The 22,012-nt window shown below is 43.5% G+C and overlaps 2 protein-coding genes across 2 annotated transcripts in view; both read left to right on the top strand.

Annotated features, from left to right (window-relative positions):
* megf10 (multiple EGF-like-domains 10) overlaps nucleotides 1–4,377 on the top strand; it is a 58,823-nt gene extending 54,446 nt beyond the window's left edge. Inside the window, exons 18-25 of the mRNA XM_080847185.1 lie at nucleotides 74–202; nucleotides 738–866; nucleotides 1,139–1,366; nucleotides 1,681–1,799; nucleotides 2,073–2,196; nucleotides 3,290–3,334; nucleotides 3,485–3,691; nucleotides 3,980–4,377. Of these exons, the coding sequence (XP_080703311.1) occupies nucleotides 74–202; nucleotides 738–866; nucleotides 1,139–1,366; nucleotides 1,681–1,799; nucleotides 2,073–2,196; nucleotides 3,290–3,334; nucleotides 3,485–3,691; nucleotides 3,980–4,149 (1,151 nt within the window). The 3' untranslated portion in view covers nucleotides 4,150–4,377. The remainder of the gene's footprint in view (nucleotides 1–73; nucleotides 203–737; nucleotides 867–1,138; nucleotides 1,367–1,680; nucleotides 1,800–2,072; nucleotides 2,197–3,289; nucleotides 3,335–3,484; nucleotides 3,692–3,979) is intronic.
* A 3,452-nt stretch (nucleotides 4,378–7,829) lies between these two features.
* Nucleotides 7,830–20,109, top strand: prrc1 (proline-rich coiled-coil 1). The gene is made up of 9 exons (XM_080847320.1): nucleotides 7,830–7,932; nucleotides 9,579–9,687; nucleotides 10,826–11,245; nucleotides 12,165–12,310; nucleotides 12,638–12,740; nucleotides 13,923–14,086; nucleotides 14,866–14,969; nucleotides 15,761–15,863; nucleotides 18,349–20,109. Exons 2-9 carry the CDS (start codon nucleotides 9,591–9,593, stop codon nucleotides 18,556–18,558), a joined length of 1,347 nt encoding a protein of 448 aa, XP_080703446.1. The 5' UTR covers nucleotides 7,830–7,932; nucleotides 9,579–9,590; the 3' UTR covers nucleotides 18,559–20,109.
* Nucleotides 20,110–22,012: the final 1,903 nt, after the last annotated feature.

The following is a 22,012-nucleotide window of genomic DNA, read 5'->3' as shown; positions in this document are numbered from 1 at the left end:
CAAACAGCAGTCCTCGTAAAGCCATTCCTGTAATGTGACATGGATGTGGGTCTCATCTATGCATGTTCTGCAGGCTGTCCCTTGGGCTTCTATGGCAAAGACTGTCGCCAGATCTGCCAGTGTCAGAACGGGGCCGACTGCGACCACATCTCTGGCCAGTGCACCTGCCGCACAGGCTTCATGGGAAGACACTGTGAACAAAGTGAGTCCTGCATCACACACACCAATGGCTCATGGGAGACCAGCCAGAGATTGATACGCTCTTAAACACTATGAGAAGCTGATGCCATTACTGAGAAACATCATCTGCAAACATGTCACATTATTCCCCATACCCAAAAAACATAACTAACACCAAATGCCCCCTAGTCCAACATAATGGCTTTTCACAAATGTGTTGGATAACAGAGTTTTTTCCCAGTGTATCATTAGTTTGTACTGCAGAAGGAGGCACAGTTAAAGACAGCTGTGTAGTGTGTTGCATAGTAGAGGGAGGCGAGAGGCTGAGATAGGTGTGGGAACACAAGTTAACAGAAGTGTACAGGAGGTCTGCAAACTAGTCGAACAAACATTTCTAACCCGAAAATGACAATGCTGGTAGAGGTTGCATGAAAAAACAATTCAGTTGCAGTTGTAGTGCTTTGCAAAGGCAGGCACAGTGCTAAAGGGAGTTATTGTGGCACATTGTGGCATGTAGCATTTATCGTGACTTTCAAATTGTCTGTGTACACTTTCAGAGTGTCCAGCTGGTTCCTATGGCTACGGCTGCCGGCAGGTGTGCGACTGTCTCAACAACTCTACCTGTGACCATATGACTGGGACCTGCTACTGCAACCCCGGCTGGAAAGGAGCCAGATGTGACCAAGGTAAAGATGGATTACACGCCAGCACAGAAATTGTCCTGTGTAGAGTTCCATTCAAAAACAAAGATATAACAATGTGTGTACATTAATGTATGGAAAAAATAATGAAACATACTTACAATATAGTATTATTAAGTTAGTTTATAGCATAAGTATGGGTGCCGTTGACAACGCACTATTAGAATCATATACAACCATTTATTTTCTCACGGGGTATGGTATGTCAGCATGAAGCGTGTCCTTAAAAGTGATTCATTCTGTCCTCTCCGGTCCAGCTGGTGTTATCATTGTGGGGACCTTGAATAGCCTGACCAGTACTGCGCTGCCAGTGGACTCGTACCAGATTGGAGTGATCACAGGCATCATTGTGTTGGTCCTGCTGGTGCTCCTTCTCTTGCTCCTCTTCATCATCTACCGGAAGAAACAGAAGGGCAAGGAGCCGACCATGCCCGCTGTCACCTACACCCCCGCCATGCGGGTCACTGCCGACTACGCCATCGCAGGTGAGCACGGACTCTGAGGAGGATGTTTAGGAGATTCAGAAATCAGTGCTGTTTGGACTTTTCACATTCTAGCTTTGCAGTAATGTAAGTTAGTATTAAACCAGTCCTTTTTTCTTATTGTCTTTACGGTAAACCATGCCAAAGATCATTCCTATGGTCTTTAAGGTAATATACTTAATGGTCAAATTATGATAGTGCGATTTAGTATTTAATGTCCTACCATGCAGCTTTAACTTCTTTTCTCAAACAGAGGTAATAAATATAAGAATGGATTAGTTGTATCTGTGTCTTACGATAGCTCATCTGTTTTTCAGAGACAATTCCACAGACCACAGAGGGACACCCCAACAGCAACTACTTCTCCAACCCCAGCTACCACACACTCACACAATGCACCAGTCCTCCCCATGTAAACAACCTGCCATATGGAAAGGTAAGGCTTTTCAAACGTACTCTTCAGTAAGATATGGCACCTCACCCCCCGCCTCTAAGTAAAATATGCCCCCTAAAGATTCTTAAAAGGCCAGGCAGCATACTCCATTTGTGTTGAAATGTCATTCATTCGACAAATCTGGAACAACTGCAATATTTGACAGTTAGGATGCTTCCAGTGTAGTTACGATTGTCTTTTTTTTTTACTGGTTCTCACTTGAGACCCATTGATTTAGTCATCCATTTTGCTTTCCCTGTCATCACTTGTAAACAGACGAAGAACAACCAGCTGATGGTGAACCTGAAGAACATGGACCACAGGAAGAGGCCTCCTCTGATGGACCACACAGGAACTCTGCCTGCCGACTGGAAACAGGGGGGATGCTTCAATGAGCTGGGTAAGAACCATAGGAACTGCTTCAATGAGCTGAGTAAGAACCATAGGAACATGCTGATAAGTGAGATCCGTTGCAGATGTAGTGACTTTTTAAGCTCTCATTGAGTAACACAGAAAAGCACAACACAAAGGAAAGCTCCATGGGTGGTACAACAAAAAACATTATTTAAATAATTTTAAGCATCATTGGATCACTGAAGACTAAAAACAATGTTGCATGAACAGTCTTGGTGAGTTTATGAAGTGGGAACACAATTAATCCAGAAAAAATGTAAAAAATAATTTTAAGACAATATACTGTTTTCTGTAGAATTTGGGTACAGTAAACTAGGCTAGGATAGGATATTGGTAAATACAATTATAAAAAGTCTCCATTTTGATGCCTCATTCTTGGGTTGAGAGAACACTCTTATAAGCAGAAAATCCTGTCAGGATATCTGAAATTGAGAGAGGTTTTTTTTCTCATTCCAATTCTCTGAATGTAGCCAAATATAGGAAGCTTTTGATGTTGGTAGAGGCTTAGAAAAGCGGCTCTTATCAACATGGTGGCTTTCTGACAGTGTAAATATGTATTTTCAAGCTGTACATTTTTATTATACAGAATTAAAACACCACATCGCATAATGTTCATGTATCATCATGTAGTGTAGTTCCGCACTTAAGAGGGAAATAAATCTTCCCACTAAAAAAGCACCACTCCTTATAACCCCCCCTACTGATGTCTCTGAGCCTCTCTAAGCTATCCCACCACTTGGTCTCTAGACCTCGTTCCCTCTAGCTTTCTGCAAGTCAGTGTACCCACTCTCATCTCTACCATCACACACCTTATCAATGCACCACTCACAACATGCACCTTCCTTAGTACGTTTAAGCAGGCATGTGTAACCCTACGGTGGTGTGTAACAGTCCCCCCATCCCTCAATGTAACCAAATCATATCTTTGTGGGACTCTTCATTTGATTGGCTTATGTTCTATCAACCTACACTTTAGATCAAATTAATTCATGTGCCAGATGAATAAATGTTATCGAAAATATGTTGTAAACAAAGCTGATGAAGAATTGACCTCTAATTCTTGTACTGTCTCTCTACAGGAGCTTATGGAGTTGACAGACGCTACATGGGGAAATCCCTAAGAGGTAATGTCCAATATAATTTATTTTCTAATTTAAGACCTAAATGGTTGATACCATCTTGCAGTGTGATTTGTTACTTACTTGGTAGCAAATGAGGGCTTCTTTTTGTTGAGTTCCTAATTGGTCCATCTCTGTCCACCTTTGGTTCCCCAGACTTGGTGAAGGGCCTGCCCTACCATGCCAGCACCAGTTCCCTTAACAGCTCGGAGAACCCCTATGCCACCATCAAGGACCCGCCGCTGCTGATGCCCAAGAACACAGAGTGTGGCTACGTGGAGATGAAGTCACCAGCGAGACGCGAAGCGCCCTACGCTGAGATTCACAACTCCAGCCCTACCAACAAGAACGTCTACGAAGTTGGTGAGTCACTGTGGAAAATATTGTATTATTGATAATAATAAAAATAATAATGCATTTTATTTGTAGCGCACTTTTTATTCAAAAGAATCTCAGAGTGCTCTTAGTCATCATAGTTTTCATAGTAAAAGTTATGGTATTTGTCCAAAGTAACAAAACGTATTTGTAGAAAAAATCGACATAAACAACAAAAACAAAATAAAGAATAACACACAGTACAGCATAATGCATATAACAATATTAAATATCAGAGTTTCATGTTCATCTGCTGTTTCTTCTCTTCCTCTACAGAGCCTACAGTGTTCAATGGTATCCACTTACCGGGCAACAACAACTGCAACGGACCCTTCACCCAAGACCCATACGACCTACCAAAGAACAGCCACGTCCCCAGTCACTACGATGTTCTCCCGACACGAGAAAGCCCACCGTCACCTCACAAAGAACTGGACAGTGACTGAGCTGAGCTCTAAGGGACCTTACAGAGACCATAAGCCTGTTTTCCAGGGCTCCACCAAACAGTGGCCTTCATGCGCTGGCGTACTGTGTGCTCATTCTCTGCGTATTCTCCAGTCGCTATTGTATCCATCTCTTATATTCGTTTTGGTTTGTTTTTACTTTACTTTTATTTTATTTTTTTAATCCTCACTATAATCATTCTTGTGCACGCTTTTCTTTGAAAGAAACTGAATATGGTTATTCAGCCTGGATTCACACACACACGCATTATTCACTGCTGTTGACCTCTCTTTAAAGATTGCTCTGGAATGGCTAGGCGCACAACCAGGAATATCAGCATTACATTTAATAATTTTCTGATTAATTAGATCATCAAACATACCTGATGGCTCACGGTCAACGAATCATTCCATTCACTAGAGACATATCACTTGCCTTTATTCTTAAATGTAGAATGAGAATACAAAGCAAACCTCATTTTATTTTTGTAATGATGAATGGAAACATATTCCGTGTTAGAACTTGGAGAATAAGATGAATGTGAGTGTGTTTGAAATGGTAGACTTGTAGTTATGTTTTAGTTTAGTGTGAGTATAGTACTGTATGTCAACACATCTGGAATTATTTTTTACTGTGTTTCTTTAATTGTATTTTGACAGTTTTTGTCTTAGTCTGATTGATCAATACTAAACTTAACCAAAGGTCAAAGTGCCATAATAAGTATTTCTGCTCCTGCTATTGGCTCTTAGTTGGGGCAGATCCTTCAGTTTTATGTCCCTAGCTCACCCCATAAAATCCTCTCCAGCTCTATCTGGCAAATGGTACTGTGCAACTAAGTAAACAATGGTCTAATTAATTTTGATTAGGTATATCAAATTAGAATTGGCCCTTATAGGAGGTTTGCTACAGTTGTGTAGAACGGCTGTTCCCATCGAAATTCCAATTCTATGGATGTTCCATTCTACATCCAAAAAGATAATGACATTACAGTTTAATGTGATGTAGTAATGAATAACTTTTGGTTATGTTTATTCTCTCTGCACACTCCATATTTTATTTTATTTGTAAATGAACATGATGAGATGTTAAAGTTAATGGCTTTAGACTGAGTTCCATCTGCTCAAACATAACCAAGTCTTATGTTCTGTGAAATGAAGTCAGAGGAATGTTCTTTTCTCAACTTTGTCCTTAGACAAAAAAAAAAGATGCTTAAGCTGGCCTTTTGCATTCTAATGTAAAGAACATCAACGGAAGGGAGAGCTGACCCATTTTAGATCTGCAAGTAGATTAATAAGGTCTCCCTCGTATTTACATTTTCCATGTTAATAGCAAACTGGTTAGTCACAATAGTTTAAATATATACTTTGGATCCCTCTTAAAACTTGTCTGAGCCAGGAATTAAATTTGTTTGTACAAAAATGTGTACATAGCTGTAATTCACTGTAGGGGATGATTACGACATTTGTGCGGTTTTAGTGTGCATAGTGCACATAACACTCTGCCTTACTTTTGTATATTACTAAAGCAGGAGTATTTGGTTAATATCACATCTGGCATCTTGGCCATCCACAGGAAATCTCTATTGAATCTCTAAATCCACAATTGTTTGATCAGTGTTTATCCACCTTGACATGTGACTGTTTTTAATTGTGTACCATATACAAACATGTTCATTCAAGCCCGATCACATTTTACTTTAGCCTTCTCTGTATGTCAGTTGATTCATGGGTACATTTTGCCAGTCAGATAATTGAAATAGATTGACTATCAGGGCAGCTGAGCTTTTCATCAGTTGTACTGGTTAGTGTGTATGTACATGTATATAGTATATTCTGCTTTGTTTTGTTCTTTTCTCTTAATCTGTTTTCTATTTTATTTTGTCAGAGAACTCACTGAAATTGCACATTTTGTTATGTTTATGTTTCCCTCCCCAAAGAAAGTCTGAATAGCGACGTTTGCCTCGGATTACCACTTGTTTTCCAGTAGCTTCTGTGTCTGTGCAATTTGCTTTACAATAAAACGACAAAGGTGTTGTTTGTGCACTGGTTTGCATTTGTACATGAATGTACAAGGCCTATCCTGCTCATTAAGTGATTGGTAACATCATGGTTTTGTCACTGAGGCCACACCACCAAAAGGTATAAATTCAAACCCTCTAGAAGTAGTCTTGAAGCACATGTTGCTCTTTGAACATGGCTAAGGTGAAGAAGGAGCTAACGAGTAAGCAACGGGTTTGAATAAAGGCCCTTTTATATGCTGGCTGGAGTTACCGCCACATATAGCTAAGTACTTGAGAGGCACTCCAAGCACTGTAAACTAAACTTTATACCGCCATGATGCCACCGATTCACACCAGAACCGAAAGGGGAGAGGTAGAAAAAAGTGAAGCATCTCAAAATTCTCTTAAAGACCGAAGAAAGACCTCACTAGAACTGTGTGACGAGATCAACACCACAATGACTAATGGAGCAACAGAGACTTCAAGAACTGTGTGTCGGAAACTGGGAGAAGAAGGGCTTGTTGGCAGAATAGCAGCAAAGAAACCATTCCTGAAAGAGAAAAATAGAGTGAAATGCCTGAAATTTGCAAAAGAACACAAGAAATGGACAAAGGAAGATGGATATAAAGTGTTATGGACTGAAGAGTCCAAGTTTAAACAGTTTGGCAACATGCAAAAAGTGCATGTTCGACGAGGGAGGGGGAATAAAAAGGAGTATCTCTTGCCAACGGTAGAACACGGTGGGGGTAGAATTATGGTGTGGGGTGTTATTTCAGCCTCAGGAACAGGTGACTTAGTGAAAATTGATGGCATCATGGATAAGAAAGTATACCACAACATTCTGGTGAGGCACGGAGTACCATCTGGGAGGTGTCTTATTGGGCCTGGATTTATTTTCCAAGAGGACAATGACCAAACATTCTTCTAACTATTGCCGGAACTACATGCGACAGAAGGAATCTGCTGGAACATTGAAAATGATGGACTGGCCCCCTCAAAGTCTGCACCTCAACCCCATACAGCACATTTTGGGAGAGTTGGAAAATAAACTGGGCAGATGTATTGTACATTCCAAGCCTTTGGCTTGAGTTGCAGAAGGCATGGGATAACATTAGTGTTCAAGTTCTCAGGAAATATATTGACACTATGCCAGAGAGATGTGCTGCTGCAAAAGGTGGACGTACCAAATATTAAAGTTAAAAGTGGATATAGTAGGACTCACTTAATCTGATATGTGTTGGGCTCAGAGCAACAATCTGCATGTTTCATGAACATTATGAAATTAAATCATGTTTTGGAGGCAAACAATAGGTCAATATTTTCAGATCTGTCAGGTGTTCTAATAATTTTGGCGACAACTTTATATATATATATATATATATATATATATATATAGATTGATTGATTGATTGTATATAGGGCCTACTCCAAATTCCAGATTTGCTGTACAGAATACGCTTTAGAATGCAGTATTTTATGGCAGTAAATTCTCCAAGAACTATAAACCATAGAATTTAAGGATAAAGTGTTTAAATAAACTACTAAATGTCAAATTCAAACTGATTAATTGCCCTTCATAGTTTTAGTTCTGAATTACTGGACTGGGATTGGAGCGATAACTACACGCACCTCCCACTACATTTTACTGTGTTGAGACGTGGCAATTTCTGACGTCACCAGGACGCGGCCATTTTCGACAGGGTCAGTGGTGTTACGAACTCCAGAGTTTGCTGGATACATATAGATTTTTCATCTACTGTTTTTATCGCTAAATAACTGTTATCAGGTAGGTGTGACATCCACTTTCTTGCTTCTAATGTCGTCAAATGGCTTGCAGAAAGACCACTCTTTTGTTCCGCTTTAGGATCATCTTAGCTGTCTAGCTGAATCAAGCTAGCTAGCTAATGTTAACCAAGCCAGTCAGTTAGGGTCAGCATATGCCCAAGGCTCTTCAGTACCGAGTATTGACAGCTACAGGGGCATATGTTGCTGAATGGAAACTCTATGCAAATGCCTTGTGTTAGCCAGTTAGCCGGTTATGCTTTCATGGGTTTGATTACAGTGAGCAGTTTGGCTTGCATCATTAAGTCAACAGTTGTTTAACGTTGTATATAGGCTAGCTTGCTAGCTGCTTCATGAATCAAGGAATTGTGATTGACTGACGTTAGTCAGCATGATGTAAACACCGATGTCTGCACTGTGCGCTAGCTGCTGTCTTTGAAAATCTCTGTTCGGTCCGCCATCTGATTTTCGTAAGTTGGTTGACAACTCGGTTTAATTAAATCAAGCTATTGCAGTGCAACGTCAACCGCCGGTGTAAACGTACGTGTAGGTGAACTTTACTTTGTGTAACAGGCGATAGATTTGCATTCCCAGAGGCAGAAGCAATTGCAAGGATGTGTTCGTTTGCCTTACGTGTACCCTGCGTTTTCCTTCAAATCAAGTTGTATGTACTCGGTATGCTTTTTTAGAACAATAATGAGTCACTTGTATGTTCATGGAAGTCGTGGCACTTCCAGAACCGGGTGGGAATTTGTCTATGGTAGGCCATAACTATCCTCGAAGACGTGGCAACAACCGACTGACAGCAAAAGTGACACATTGTAACTACAGCCGATGAAAACTCTTTTCCTTCCACCTTCCATTAAAGTGAACATGTTTGCGAGTATTCAAGCAAGTACTTAGCGCTTGATTATTACACATTGCATTTTCCCAACAGACGTTTTGATTTTAGTTGGTCTACTTAGTTAACTCCAGGGAATAGGGTCAATGCAAGACTCAAGAGCAACGTTAGATACTATTCTGAATTTGATCTTAGACCCTTAGTTTTATCAAGTAACCCACTCTTGTCCCAGGAAAACCCTGATTCTTCCACCGATGATATACGACCAGAGCTGATTTATTGTGACGCTTGTGTGTAGGGGTCTTCTGCAAGCAATCCCTGCATACCGTATTATAGCATCCTCACGAGAGTGCAATTGCTACAATATACCTCAATATGTTGTTAAAAAAACACACGACACTGTTGATGACAGTGCATGAAGGAATGAGCTGCTAAAGATAAAAAAAAGCAGGTTTAAAAATAAATAAATAAAACTTAAAACGAAATCCACTGGAAAGGCGATGGCTTTGAAAAAATAATGCGCCTCTTATTTGCATTTCGGCGTCAGCTTCGTGTCACGAGAACGCGCGGTCCTGAAGTGCCGGCTGTTGATAATGGACAGGTATTTTCCCCTCCGTCCAGTTCTCGCTCGAGCAGGCAAACCCAGGCAATTACATCGGAGCAGCGCTGTGATAATTGTCTGACGTGACAAAGCACCGAGTCTATCCAAGTGCCTGTCAGTCACGGCGGCGCTGCGTAATGAGCCGAGCGTGAATTAATTGCCCCCCCCCCCCCCTTTTCTCTTTCTCTCTCTCCACACCTGAAAGCAGAAGCGAGGAAAGATGATGGAAGAGAGTGGAATAGAAACCACCCCACCCACCACTCCTCCACCTCCCCTCAGCATGGCATCCGCAGTCAGTCCTCCTCCTCTGACCATTGGTAAGATCAGACGGAGAACAGAGAGTTCATCTCTTCACAAATTAACTTCAACAGAAACTCAGCCACAAGCATGGGTGGGGGTTGCATATTAACATGAAGGGTGGGCGCAGGTATGGGTACATGGAGAATTCAGAAAATGTGTATAATGAAGATGGAACCATGGAAGTAGTCAAGGATTAAGTGCTTGAAAAAAAACTCCAAAACTATTTTGGGGGTAAGGTGAGGTGGTAGCCTGGCAAATAAACAAAGACTGCTATATAATTTGAATCTATAGTGCGTTTGTTTCTGTTTGGCTATGAGCTGCTTCATACAGCATACAGATATTGCAACTCAGCAGGTCCACAGATGCCCTTTTTTGTGTTTTCAAAATCACAAGTCTGATCTAGAATCAGTGGATACACTTAGTAGCAAGAAACCAGAATATGCTGTCCAAGGGTATAATCTGTCAGGTTGTGATTGGAGCTGCATAGCTATTTATCAGTCAGATATCTGGGTGAAAGCAAGGATATCTCCTGAAGGACTCGTTATCAACAGTGAATTTCACTCCTGTGTTTTGATCTATCTACTAATCAGTAGACTTGACTTAGCAGTGACCTTTTTTAGTTTATTTTAATAGTAATAATTACTGCTTTGGGGCCAAACAGCACACAGTCCAAAGAATGGGGGAAAAAAAACACATTGCTTGACAGTAAAAACTCTATTAACTCTAAAATAATTGAAAGGAATTGTTGCACTTGAGTTAGTATGGCCTTCTGGCAATGTCTGTTTTCTACAACAGCGGGTCCCTGTGGGCTAAACTGTTGTTGTGCTGTGTGGTGTAATTAAACAGAAGACCAGTGCAGGGACTCAGGAGAGCATGAGATAATGAGATGGACAGATTTGGCTCTAGATTCTAGTTTTTGAGCATTCATTCTGTCCATATTCATAAGAGGATTTTGCAGAATTGAAACCCATTCACTAATTGCTGAGACATATAACCCGGCTCTTTTATTCTGATGTGCGGCTTTCAAGGCATGAGCCATCCACTTGGTCGTGTTATTGCAGTGGGAATGTCATTATACTGGGTAAAAAAAGCCCATTTATAATGATCTGAATGCCACCCTCTCTCATCCTCTAATCCTCTCCTCCTCCCACACAGGCCTGTCAAGCCCTATGTCCCTCCCCAGCACCACCGGCATCTCCTCCTTAGCTCAAGAGGGCTTCTCAACCCCTACCCCTATGCCCCCGATGGGGGCAGCAGCAGTGGCAGCAACCACCTCCCTCCCCCCAATCCAGCCATCGCTTGGCCCTCCCTTCAGCAGCCCCCTGTCCACAGCCTCCCCAGTCCCGCCACCTGCCATGGGCGTCCCGTACACCAGTCCCATGATGCCTTTCTCCCCAACCTCCGCCCCTCCACCTCCCATGGGTGCCACATCTCCTCCTCCATCAGGTCCGTTCTTCGCGCCGCCAACGACAGGCTTCAGCATGAGTGCAGGATATGACATCACAAGAGGGCACGCCGGACGGACACCCCAGACGCCGCTCATGCCCAGCTTCTCCAGCGCTCCCCCGATGCCAGGTATGCATCTGCAGGTCTGGGACATGGTGGACCTGATGCCAATGCACCATCTTACCTTTCTTGGATTGTAGTACATTGACTTAAACAAAGGGGCACTGTAGTTCCTCTTTGAACAGTGTTTGGCTTAAGTGGATGGGACTGGCCAAAAGGGGAAGAGGTATACCCTCTGGGACTGACTTCCAACCTGAGTCTAAAAGCCCCGGCTCCAACCCTGGTCCTTCTGAAGGGCTTTAATTGCTATTAGGGAGCTGCAGCTTAAGTCTGTGATCAGATGGGCAGATGCTAGGAGTGCGTTTTTAATTGGACTGCACTGTATTCAGCAATTCCAAAGAATTCCAAAGAGCAAATAAAGAAACCGAAAGGGCTAGCAGTCAGTCAGTCAGTCAGTCATGAAATTGAATTCAATGTTGAAAGTTTAATTTGTAAACAAGTGGCTTTCATGCATTTTGAATGAAAGCAGTTGTTGAATGGCCCCCCACGTCCACTGCCATTGGTGCAGGGCAAGCTAAAATGATTGGCACCACGTCAAAAAAGAAAAAAATACAGGAATACTGACATCTAAAGAGTCAATCAACAGTGATTATAGAAAGGTGGTCACCTTCACAGATGATGCCTCCCTTTCTGTTTACCATGAGGTTGGTTCTATTTCATTGAGAAAGCAGGAGGGAGGTTCAAGGATCCTGGTTGTTTTGCATTTCTCTCTCTCTCTCTCTCACTCACTCACTCACTGTCTCTCTCAGATGCAGGAAGAACTTGTGTGTGTGTATACTTGTGTTGGATGTGATTACCTCTGTGCATGTGATTGAGTGATTCAGACCAATTCATAAAGCCATGGAAAATTTGGAGAATGTGTGTGTTGAAAATACTCTCATGTTTTGACTGTGACCCTCCCCCCCATCATTATTGTCTGTCCTTCCAGGGGTCATAACAAACCCCATGGTGCAGCAGCCAGCCATGTCCGGAGGCTTGGAGCTGGTGTCCCCAATCACGTTCCCCGAAGATCAGGAGGACCCTCGCATGGTCCAGACTGTCAACCCCGGAGGCGGAATCTGGGGCTTCATCAAGGTCAGTCCTCCAGTCTGTCTGTCAAAGCATCAGTGAGCCACACAGAGGAGACCCCACTGAGGTCCATGTAGCTCCGGTTTAGATTCATCCCTGCATGCATTCTGCGTCTGAAATGCTTCTTACATTAATGGCGTTGTTTGCGTTTGCCACAGTCACATGTTGAACACATTGTATAAAAATGTCAACCATAGGCTGTGTGGTATACAGTGTACAGTAAACTTCTTCTTTTTTGATGGCAGTTAGTCAGATTTCAAGAGGGGGATTTTCAATGAGGATCCTTGTTGATATGTCAAATGTTAGAAACCATGTCTGTGTGTTTCTGTGTAGGGAGTGGCAGGGAACCAAATGGTCAAGTCAGTCCTGGATAAGACGAAGCACTCTGTGGAATCTATGATCACCACGCTGGATCCGGGCATGGCTCCTTATATCAGTAAGTTCCCCTTGCATTATGTCTGTAGATCTTTCTGAGAATTACAGATTGACTAGGACAAGTTAGTGTTTGTCAGTGTGCTATGTAGTCTTTAGTCTGTATGCCCCATGGGGATTATTTGCAGTCGTGGCATCCTATTTGGAGACACTTCGGCTTCATTTTGAAACCGTTGGACCAGCATTTGTTATGCAATCGGCATTGACCAGTATGTGACTGCTATACTTCCCACCTCACCAGTAGCGGTGCAAGCTGCTGTATTAGCCTTTGCCCAAACCCCTTTGGCAGTAAATTAACAGTCTTTGCCTTTGATGAATAAATGTGCACGTTCTTCTTGCTCCAGCTTCAATTCTGTGACGTTTGCTAGCGTTGCTATCATCGTTTGTATCGCTTTGTCTAGCTCCAGCACTGCCACTGTTGTTGTTACTGCATTTCAAAACAAATGCTTCAATGTCATTGCACGTAACCACCCCCTATAGATAGTTTCCAGACTGTAATCAGCAACAGCAGTGGTTTCTAAACTTTTCATAGCAGGCCCCCCTTTGACAATGAAAGAACACCACCATGTAAAATTGGACCTGTAGTTGGTTGTTTATGTTTCTTGTTCCATATTGTTACCCTCAACGTGACGTGCCTTCCTTGCTGTAAATCCACGCCCCCCCTGTCCTACAGTGTCTGGGAGGGCACTGGGGTCTGTGTTTACTGATGATAAACAGCCCCCTGTTAGCACTCAGTCCCTGTATTCTGGTTGTGATGTAAGAGGACTTTCACAGCGGTGGGCCCGGTGATAGATGCTTCAGACAAACTCGTCTGAACCATCCCTCATGTCCACAGTGAAGGAGACAATCTTTTAAAGGAGGATACGTGAAATTTGGCTCCTCCGCTCAGCCTGACTCTCACTACCCTCCCCCACGCCACCTCTCACTCTCTCTCTCTCTCTCTCTCTCTTTCTCTCACTCGCCACCATATTACTTCCACCTTCTAATGACTTCTCTGTCTTCCTTCTCACCTTGTTATTTTTTTCACCCCTCTTCCCTCCCGACTTCATTTTCTCTCTCACCTTCTCTCTCCCCTACGCTGCCCTTCCAACTTTTTTAACATCTTTTAAACCTCTCTCTCTCTCTCTCTCTCTCTCTCTCACCCCCCCTCCCCCCTCCTTCTCTCTCCACTTTCCTCGTCCATCAGAGTCTGGCGGGGACGTGGACATCGTGGTGACCTCCGATAAGGAGGTGAAGGTGGGGGCGGTGCGCGATGCCTTCCAGGAGGTGTTTGGCATGGCCATGGTGACCGGCGAGGCAGGCCAGTCCAACATCGCCCCTCAGCCCGTGGGCTACGCCGCCGGAGTCAAGGTGAGAGCCGCGGCAGACGTGCCACACCAGAACCACCCGCACATTCCGTCACGGTGCCAACCAGGGACCAAAAAACACTGTGTCTCCCCCCACAGGGTTGAATTAGAATAGGAGTATGGCAGTAATTGTTTTTTGTGCTTATTTTACTTTAGTAAGAGTGTTCTAAAACCATGTACTTGTCTCCGTATCAGGGCCATGTAGTGTTATGTGCAGGTCGACAAACAAAATGTTTTGTTGTGATGATGATGATATTAATGACCCAAAGGAAAAATAAAAAGAGAGGGTATACTTTGGGTTTTGGATGTAGGAAGCTGAACTTCCGTACTAGGAGTGAAAATATTTCATCCGTTAAATTAATTTTCTGGCTAAGCATTTCATATTCCCTGCAGGGTACTGTGCGCACACAATGTGAGCAAGAATAGGTCTTCAGGTGTGTGTGTGTAACAAAGTGAGTTATGCTCTGTCTGCCTCACCCGGCAGGTAGCTCAAGTATGTATGTGTGTGTGTGTGTGTGTGTGTGTGTGTGTTCAAACGAAGGAGAGACAGTGAGAGTGTCTGGGTGTGTAAGTATATATTTTGTCTGCTCGTATATTCTGCCTGCACCTGCAGGAAGCACAGGTGTATATGTGTGTGTATGTGTGTTGGTTTATGTGGGTGAAAGCAAGAGCAAAAGTGAGTGAGTGTAGGTGTGTGTGTGCGTGCGCTGGTGTGTGGCCGAGAGCATAAGCGACTAGGTGTGTGTCTGTAAGTGTGTGTTCTGCCATCTCATTCTCCCCCAGGGGGCCCAGGAGCGCGTTGACAGCCTGCGTCGCACGGGCATCATTCACGAGAAGCAGCCGGTGGTCTCTGTGGAGAACTTCATCGCCGAGCTCTTTCCAGACAAGTAAGCCGAGAGCCCTTTACAATACCTGCCCCCCCCCCCCCCCCCCTTGCCACCCGTCAAGTTTAGAGCTTGCAGGCTTGGAAATCGTATTCATTTTCAGGCCTGTGTGCATTTGTGGAAACTGCTCTCTGTTCTTTTTAATTCCCCCTCCATGCTTGAGGCCAGAGTAGATGATGATCACTGAAAGTCACAGAGGACTGTTTGTCCTGGCGGAATGGAGGAGGGAATGCAGATGCTTAGCATAGCCTGACTGAGCTGTTGAGGAAAAAAGAAAACGCTGTGAAGCACACATGGCAGAGATCAGCTGACCTAACCTCCTTACTCCCGAGCCAATCCTCTTTACGCAAAAGAGGGGGGGAGGGGGCGAAGCTGAGGACGAGTCTCTCTGGCCATGACCGATGTTCTGTGCCGGTGGTTATTTTGATACAGTGGATTCCGTTGCTGATAATCCTTTCAGAGCAGGTTTTTGTTGGAGATTTCTGACTGAAGGATTTGACGGACAGTCGTCCTTCGTTGTAATGAATCGAAAATGTCCTTTGTGGTTTATGTAACAAGATATGCACATTGAGGAAATTGGTCAATCTCCATAATTGACCCTGTCGGAGTTCCCATGAAATTGCTCTTGATTATTTTCTCTTTTTTTTTCCCACCGTATTCCTGCCCTCACAATAGGACTCCTCCATTTCATTTTCTCACCTCCCTCACTCCTGCCAATTCAGTACATCCATTACACCCCGTGATCTCAATTCACACTAGCCGTAATTGCTCTCTTTTGCTGTTGCCTCCGACAGGTGGTTTGACATTGGCTGCCTGATCCTGGATGACCCGGGCAACGGCGTCCACATCGAGACGTTCACCCAGGCCACCCCCCTCGCTCTGGAGCACGTCCAGCAGGTAAGGGACACTGGCGGCAGCAGACAGCAGCCTATTTAAAAAGTGCAGAGGTAGCCAGGCGGCAGCGTCTAGGGGTGTGGAGTGATGTGACGTGACATGATGTGACCTTCCCAGGACGGGTGGGGTGGGGAGTCCATATCATCTTCGCCCCCAAAGGATTTACCTTTTTTATAAGTGTTTGCTCGGCTGTCAGGAGAGAGGAGGGGCCAAGATTCAGCAGCTCATACTGAAGTAGTTTCTGTTCTTGTCTAGGGCAGGGTGGGTTTCAGTCCTGCCTTAAGAGCTCCCTTACCTTCCATATCTTGTACATAGTCCTGCTCCAAGCACACCTGATTAAAGTAGCTGTTTTTAACAATGCCTCTTGGAGGGGCTAAATCAGACGTGTTCAGCTAATCAGCAGTGACTGGTTTAGTAAGCAGAGGTAGGAACAATGGGAAACATGCAGCGAAGGTAAGGGCACAAGTGAGAACTATCAGGCTCTAGAGGTTCAGAAAGTGTGAGGGAGGTTGGATAGGTGATGCTTAAACGGGCCAAGACACGAGACGTTGACTGCCGCAGTCGAGTCAAGCAGAGTCACTCACAGGTCCTCCACTGACAGCTTCGAAGTGCTCAGAGTAATTGGAAGTCATATCATCGCGTTTGAAGTGCCATGTCGCCTTTTTCTTTGTGTTTTTTTTTTTTTCTTCCTCCGTCTCCTGATTTTTTTTAAACGTGCCTGCCAAGCCGTCCTGTGTCTGGAGCAATTAAAAAATGCGTGCGTCACCTCACATCAGCCTCTCCTCTCATCTACCCCTTAACGCCAGCTGGTGAATTTGAAGATGTTAAAACGCAAAGTCGCACTCTGAAATAATACAGTGCGAGGTGCGTGAGCGAGCCTGGTTGGGTGATACGTTTTTGAAGCACCAAACCCTCTCTGTGGTATATTCAAAAACATTCCTTTGGGAGATGGCGGCTTTTAGGGATGTCATGGCGTTGGATGTTTTAGGGGTCTGAGCTGGAGGATGGTGTTTTAGGGATGTCACAACTCCCAACTTCACGTGAACTTAAGACACCACTGCATGTGGCATTACTCTTATTATGAACATAAAGGGCAAACACAATAATTGTGAATGTATAACAGCATATTTCTACTTCAGGTTACTTCATCATGTAGTTAGACTAGAACATGGTCTCGAATAGACACTATAATAAAAAGTGTGACTGAGCTTGATATCTCTTCATCATCTGGGGATTGAAATGAAAATGTCAAGGGTCCACTGAGTTGGGGTTGCTCAAGTACTCATTTTAGTCGTCACTTGCTGACAAACTTGTGTGCTCAGGGGGGGCAGGAGGCAGTGGTGTAACGTAGTTACGACAGGCCCAGGTGCAGGCTATTATGACGGGCCCTGTGTCGGTGGCATAAGGCATAGGTTCCCAAAATGAAAAAAAATGTACCCTATGTTTGTAACCGCAACCGCCACCGCAATGCCCCCTGCGCAGATATTTTTCTTGGGCACGAAAACCCCCCGGCTACGGGGCCCCAAGACCCGTGTGCAGCCACACCTGCTGCGCCCTCTATAATTACGCCCCTGAGAGGAGGTATCTTGTATCAACTAAAAGACAATGCAACTCAGCGTTTCCGTTGTCCGGTAATTGCCGGTCTTTGTCCGGAAAAAAATTGAAATGTCCGAAAATATTAGAGCTCACCGTTCAAATTGTCTGATTGGAATTTCTTAAAAATCCCGTCTCGCAAACACAATCTGAATTTTCAACAATCCTAATATTAAGGCCTATAAAGCAAACGTGCACTGCCCTCATTAGGTTTTAAAGGAATAGGCTAATCTGCCGTTAGAAAGTTATTAAACAACACGCATATGCTGCATTTTAAATAAAGCGCAAACCGTCGGTTACAAACAAGGAGCGAACTGAGTGAGAAGGATCAAACATGGCCAAGCAGACTAGCCTTAAGCTTTTTTCAGAGGCCAAACGCAACTGATGAGGGTAAACCGTCTGACGAGGATGAACCTGTAATACCTGCAGTGTTGCGTCTGAACGAGTTTAATTTCATTATACTGTCTATGCCCGTGCGTGAGCATGCCCAAGTTGCGTAGGAGCCGAGAGCGGTATTGCAGACAGATAGAGATTTTGAAAAATTATAGCTCGCAGCATATTGAAAAAACGAACTGAACAAGTTATTTTGTTGAATTATGAACTATTAACTGAACTTGGTCATGTAGAAAGTGAACTTTCCAAACACTAGATACGTGAAGCCCTAGATGTTCAAACAGCTTCACCAGAGAAAAAGCCGAAATGTCTGGTGTTTATGTCGTTATAGAGTGCCAAGTTCCAGTGCGAGGTAATTGATAGTCACAGTAAAATGTTCTGTTAGCACTGCGAAAAGGCAGGACGACTCCTGTTTCAACATTCCACCTGCTGGCAAAATTAAAGGAGGATTACTGCAGCACATCCTGAAGGTGTGTGTGTGTCTGTGTGCATCTCTCCCCAGGCCCAGTCCCTCACCCCTCCAGACTACAGCCTGCGCTGGTCAGGCTTGCAAGTGACTGTCGGCGAGGTGTTGGAGCGGAACCTGCCGTACGTGAGTCGGACCGACTGGCACCAGGCCTTCACGGGCATGTCTCGCCGTCAGATGATCTATGGCGCTGCCAAGGCCCTGGCGGGCATGTACAAGCAGCAGCTGCCCCCCAGGACAATGTGATGCCAGCCTGGCACTCCACTGCACCTCAGACCTGTGCCACGCCAAAGGGGAGGGAGGGCAGGCAGGGGATACCCACAGACTGTAACAGCCATGGACCCAGTGAACCCCTAATGCCCCCTTCCTGTGTGTGTGTGTGTGTGTGTGTGTGTGTGTGTGTGTGTGTTCGTGTGCCCAGTGGGCATGCCAAACCTACCTTAACGACAACATTTTTATTTGTGATCACTCACGATCTGAAAAGATGAGACATTCCATGATATCTTTTTTTGTACCTCTGACAAGTTGGACATCGATGTTTCATGTAGAATCCTGCCAATGGAGATCCCTGGACAAACCGAGAGCAAGATTTTTGAAAGCTCTGAAAGCCATTTTGAAAGGACACATTTTTGTATTTCTCCTGATATGTTTTTTTGTATGTCTTTATTGGCTTGTTGTTAAGGGGAATGGGCTATCAGGACATGAGCAATAAGGTTATTTCTAAATTATTAATTGTGAACTAAATCCAAAACGTAGACTTATCCATCTTCTAAATTCAGACTTATTTGCAGTCATTAACGTATTAAACCTCAGTAAGACGTGTCCAGTATATATTAAGCAAGGTCGCATCCAGAACTGCCCAACTTCCAGTTCACACCTATCAGCACAAGTCAGCTCATCAGAGAATGATTTGTGTAATGTACTTGTGTATTTGTTGCGTAGCTTGAGAATATGCATTGAGGATGGTCAGTTAATGTCATTCATAGCAGATTTACATTCTGCTAATGTTTAGCAAGCACAAAGGGAGGTCTTGTGTGGACTGTGTTCAGGTGGCATACCAACCTGAAATTATAGATGCATTTAATACAAGTCTGTGCAAGGTGGGCTCAACCTGTTGTTCTTTATTTAACCACAGATCAATGGCATTTATTAAGGAATTCGGCCAATCCTGTGGCATTTCAAACTGTTATTAACTTTCTCTCCGGCTCAGGGGAGCATCCTTGATTAGAGATAAAGATCCTGGACCTGATCTGGAATCTGCACAGACTTTAAGCCTTAAACACTTACTTTTTGTTTTACGTGCATGTTTGTTCTTTTGGTCTGTAAACGTACAAACTTACTACAAAACTTGCAGTCCAGCGTGTATGCATTCTCTTTGTGTGAAAGTCACTGTTTGGAAGTGAAGGTCAGTGAATATGGAAGTCTTTCAAGCTTCTCTTATCAAATGATGGCAGTATGATTACTGTTCCCATACTATAATCTTTGCTCGGAAAATGAGGGAAGCTCAATGCTTTTTAGTCTATTTAGCTAAAGTAGCATATTATAATTCTATACTTCTGTGTGTGTTTTGAGTCCAACCTCATTCTCATGTAGGTTACAGCTCAGACTGACAAAAAAGTATAATGCAAAATGATTGGCTGTGCGAGATGTCCTAATGTCAAAAATGGATTATGCTAAAGAACATTGTCCAGTGTATTTAAGAGTATAACTTCATGTTTCAGGAACAGATATGTAACTGAAGTGTATTGCCTTGAGTTAACCTAATCAAGCCAGACTCTGTTGTGATTATTTTTAAGGAGAAAAGAATGTGGTTTGTATCTCCTGAATGTGCCTTTTGTCATATGGAGAGTAAAATATTTTTTTCGCTCAAATATTGTGTGAAATATATTACCTTTTAAAAACCTTAGCTTGTTCATTTATATGGACGGGAATGTACCTATTATTAGATGCTCGCTGTGACAGAAAGGTCACTTCCGCTCTTTCTAAACAACAATAATCATGTGCCTTCCCATCACAGAAGATGAATGCATTGGAAGCACTACTAAACAGGATGGAGTTGCCAATGAACTTGAACCTACCCACACTAGTCAAATCAGGGCCCTTTGAGCTTGAACGCAGGTCATTATGAATTCTCTATTCTCCTCTGGTTAGAACCTGTCAGCTTAATTTTAAAGGTCACCAAAAGATTACCTGTCACAACCCAAAGCCTCTCAACACTGCTACCGGCATGTTCTGTGGAATTAATAGTGATCGGACCGCCTAATTAGAGGCACCAGCCACATTTTAACCTTCTACGGCATTGACCAGTTATGTCTAATTGGCATACAGATCATTCATACGTTCATACATTTTACCCAGTGGTGTAGTCCAGGGTATACGCAGGTATACGCGCTTATCCTGTGCTGTATGGGCTGCTTTAAAAAAATGTAAGAGTATACCCACTTCTCCAGGGACCACTACACCACTGATTTTACCTCATTGCGCATTCATGGTACGTAGCCTATACATGATGTGGGTGTGAAGCCACACGTTTCTCTATATGTCTCTTCCCTTCCGACCAGCTCTGAAAGGGTAATTATGAGATGTGAGGTGTTGCCCCGAGAGACAGGAAGTGGATAGAGAGTTCATTTGAGAACTTCCACATGAGCGCCCAGCCCGGAGGTAAAGTGCCAGAAAAGGAGAATCGTTGTAAGAGAGAGACGTACAGCAGTTGGCACAACGGGAGCCACTTCAGAGGGGGGCAATTCACTCTATGTGTGCTTTCACACTCACCCGCTTTGCGTGCGACATAGTGAGCACCAACAAACCACTTCACCAAAAACCTCACAATATTACTATAGGAGATTAATTCAATAGCATTGCTGACAGCGTCAGTTTCAACAATTACCTCAGATCAGCACAGACACCATGCTCTCAAACAGTGAAGCCTATTCAGTCTGTTTGTGGATAACAGTCAAGATGAAATATTGTTGCATAATAATCATGTCAGGTAGCGCATCATTCTGATTTATTTATTTAAACTATACTAAACGGTAACTGTAAAGTTAGTAGGTCATTTGTGAGGTGCATGTTTTTCCATAAGCCCCATCACCAAGCCTATTGCAGAGTAGTCTGTGTATTCAATGATGAAGTCCATGTGATCTTAGGCCAAGTTTACACGGAGCATAGATTCACTGAATCGGGTTCACACAAATCGAATAATTGCGTAAGAATGGAGCCTGGTAACGAGAGATTTGCGTAAGGACGAACCCCAGCCGATTGGGATGAACCGGCTGTAGTACATACCCCATGCCTGTTGGTGGCGCTTTAGCTGCTACAGACAACTGAAAAAACGTAGAAGAAGACAGGAGGACACGGGTAAACAGCCAGTAGACAAGCTACAATTAGCAACATTTAGCCTAACCGCATAGCATACAATTAAACTGCACAGAAATACATTATGGTGGTTAATAAAATCAGTGGTCAGAGCAGACTATAGGTTATGTGAAAATGAATTCTATTTTCTATTGTCTGATAATAAAGAGTTTGGAAGAGTGCAACATGACATGTCTGTCATGTTGCTCCGACCATTCTACATTAATTTATGAACAAAAAAGCTAATTAAATCGCTATATTTGTGGTCATGAAAGATATGTAACGTCTGAATAAAAAGAATTAGATCAAGATAGGAGGCTAAACAAAAATCAGTAGGCTGGATTAA

The sequence above is a fragment of the Sprattus sprattus genome (assembly GCF_963457725.1).
Source record: "Sprattus sprattus genome assembly, chromosome: 11".
Taxonomy (NCBI): Eukaryota; Metazoa; Chordata; class Actinopteri; order Clupeiformes; family Clupeidae; genus Sprattus; species Sprattus sprattus.
The sequence above is the reverse complement of the archived record's forward strand: the minus strand, read 5'-3'. Positions and strand labels throughout refer to the sequence as shown.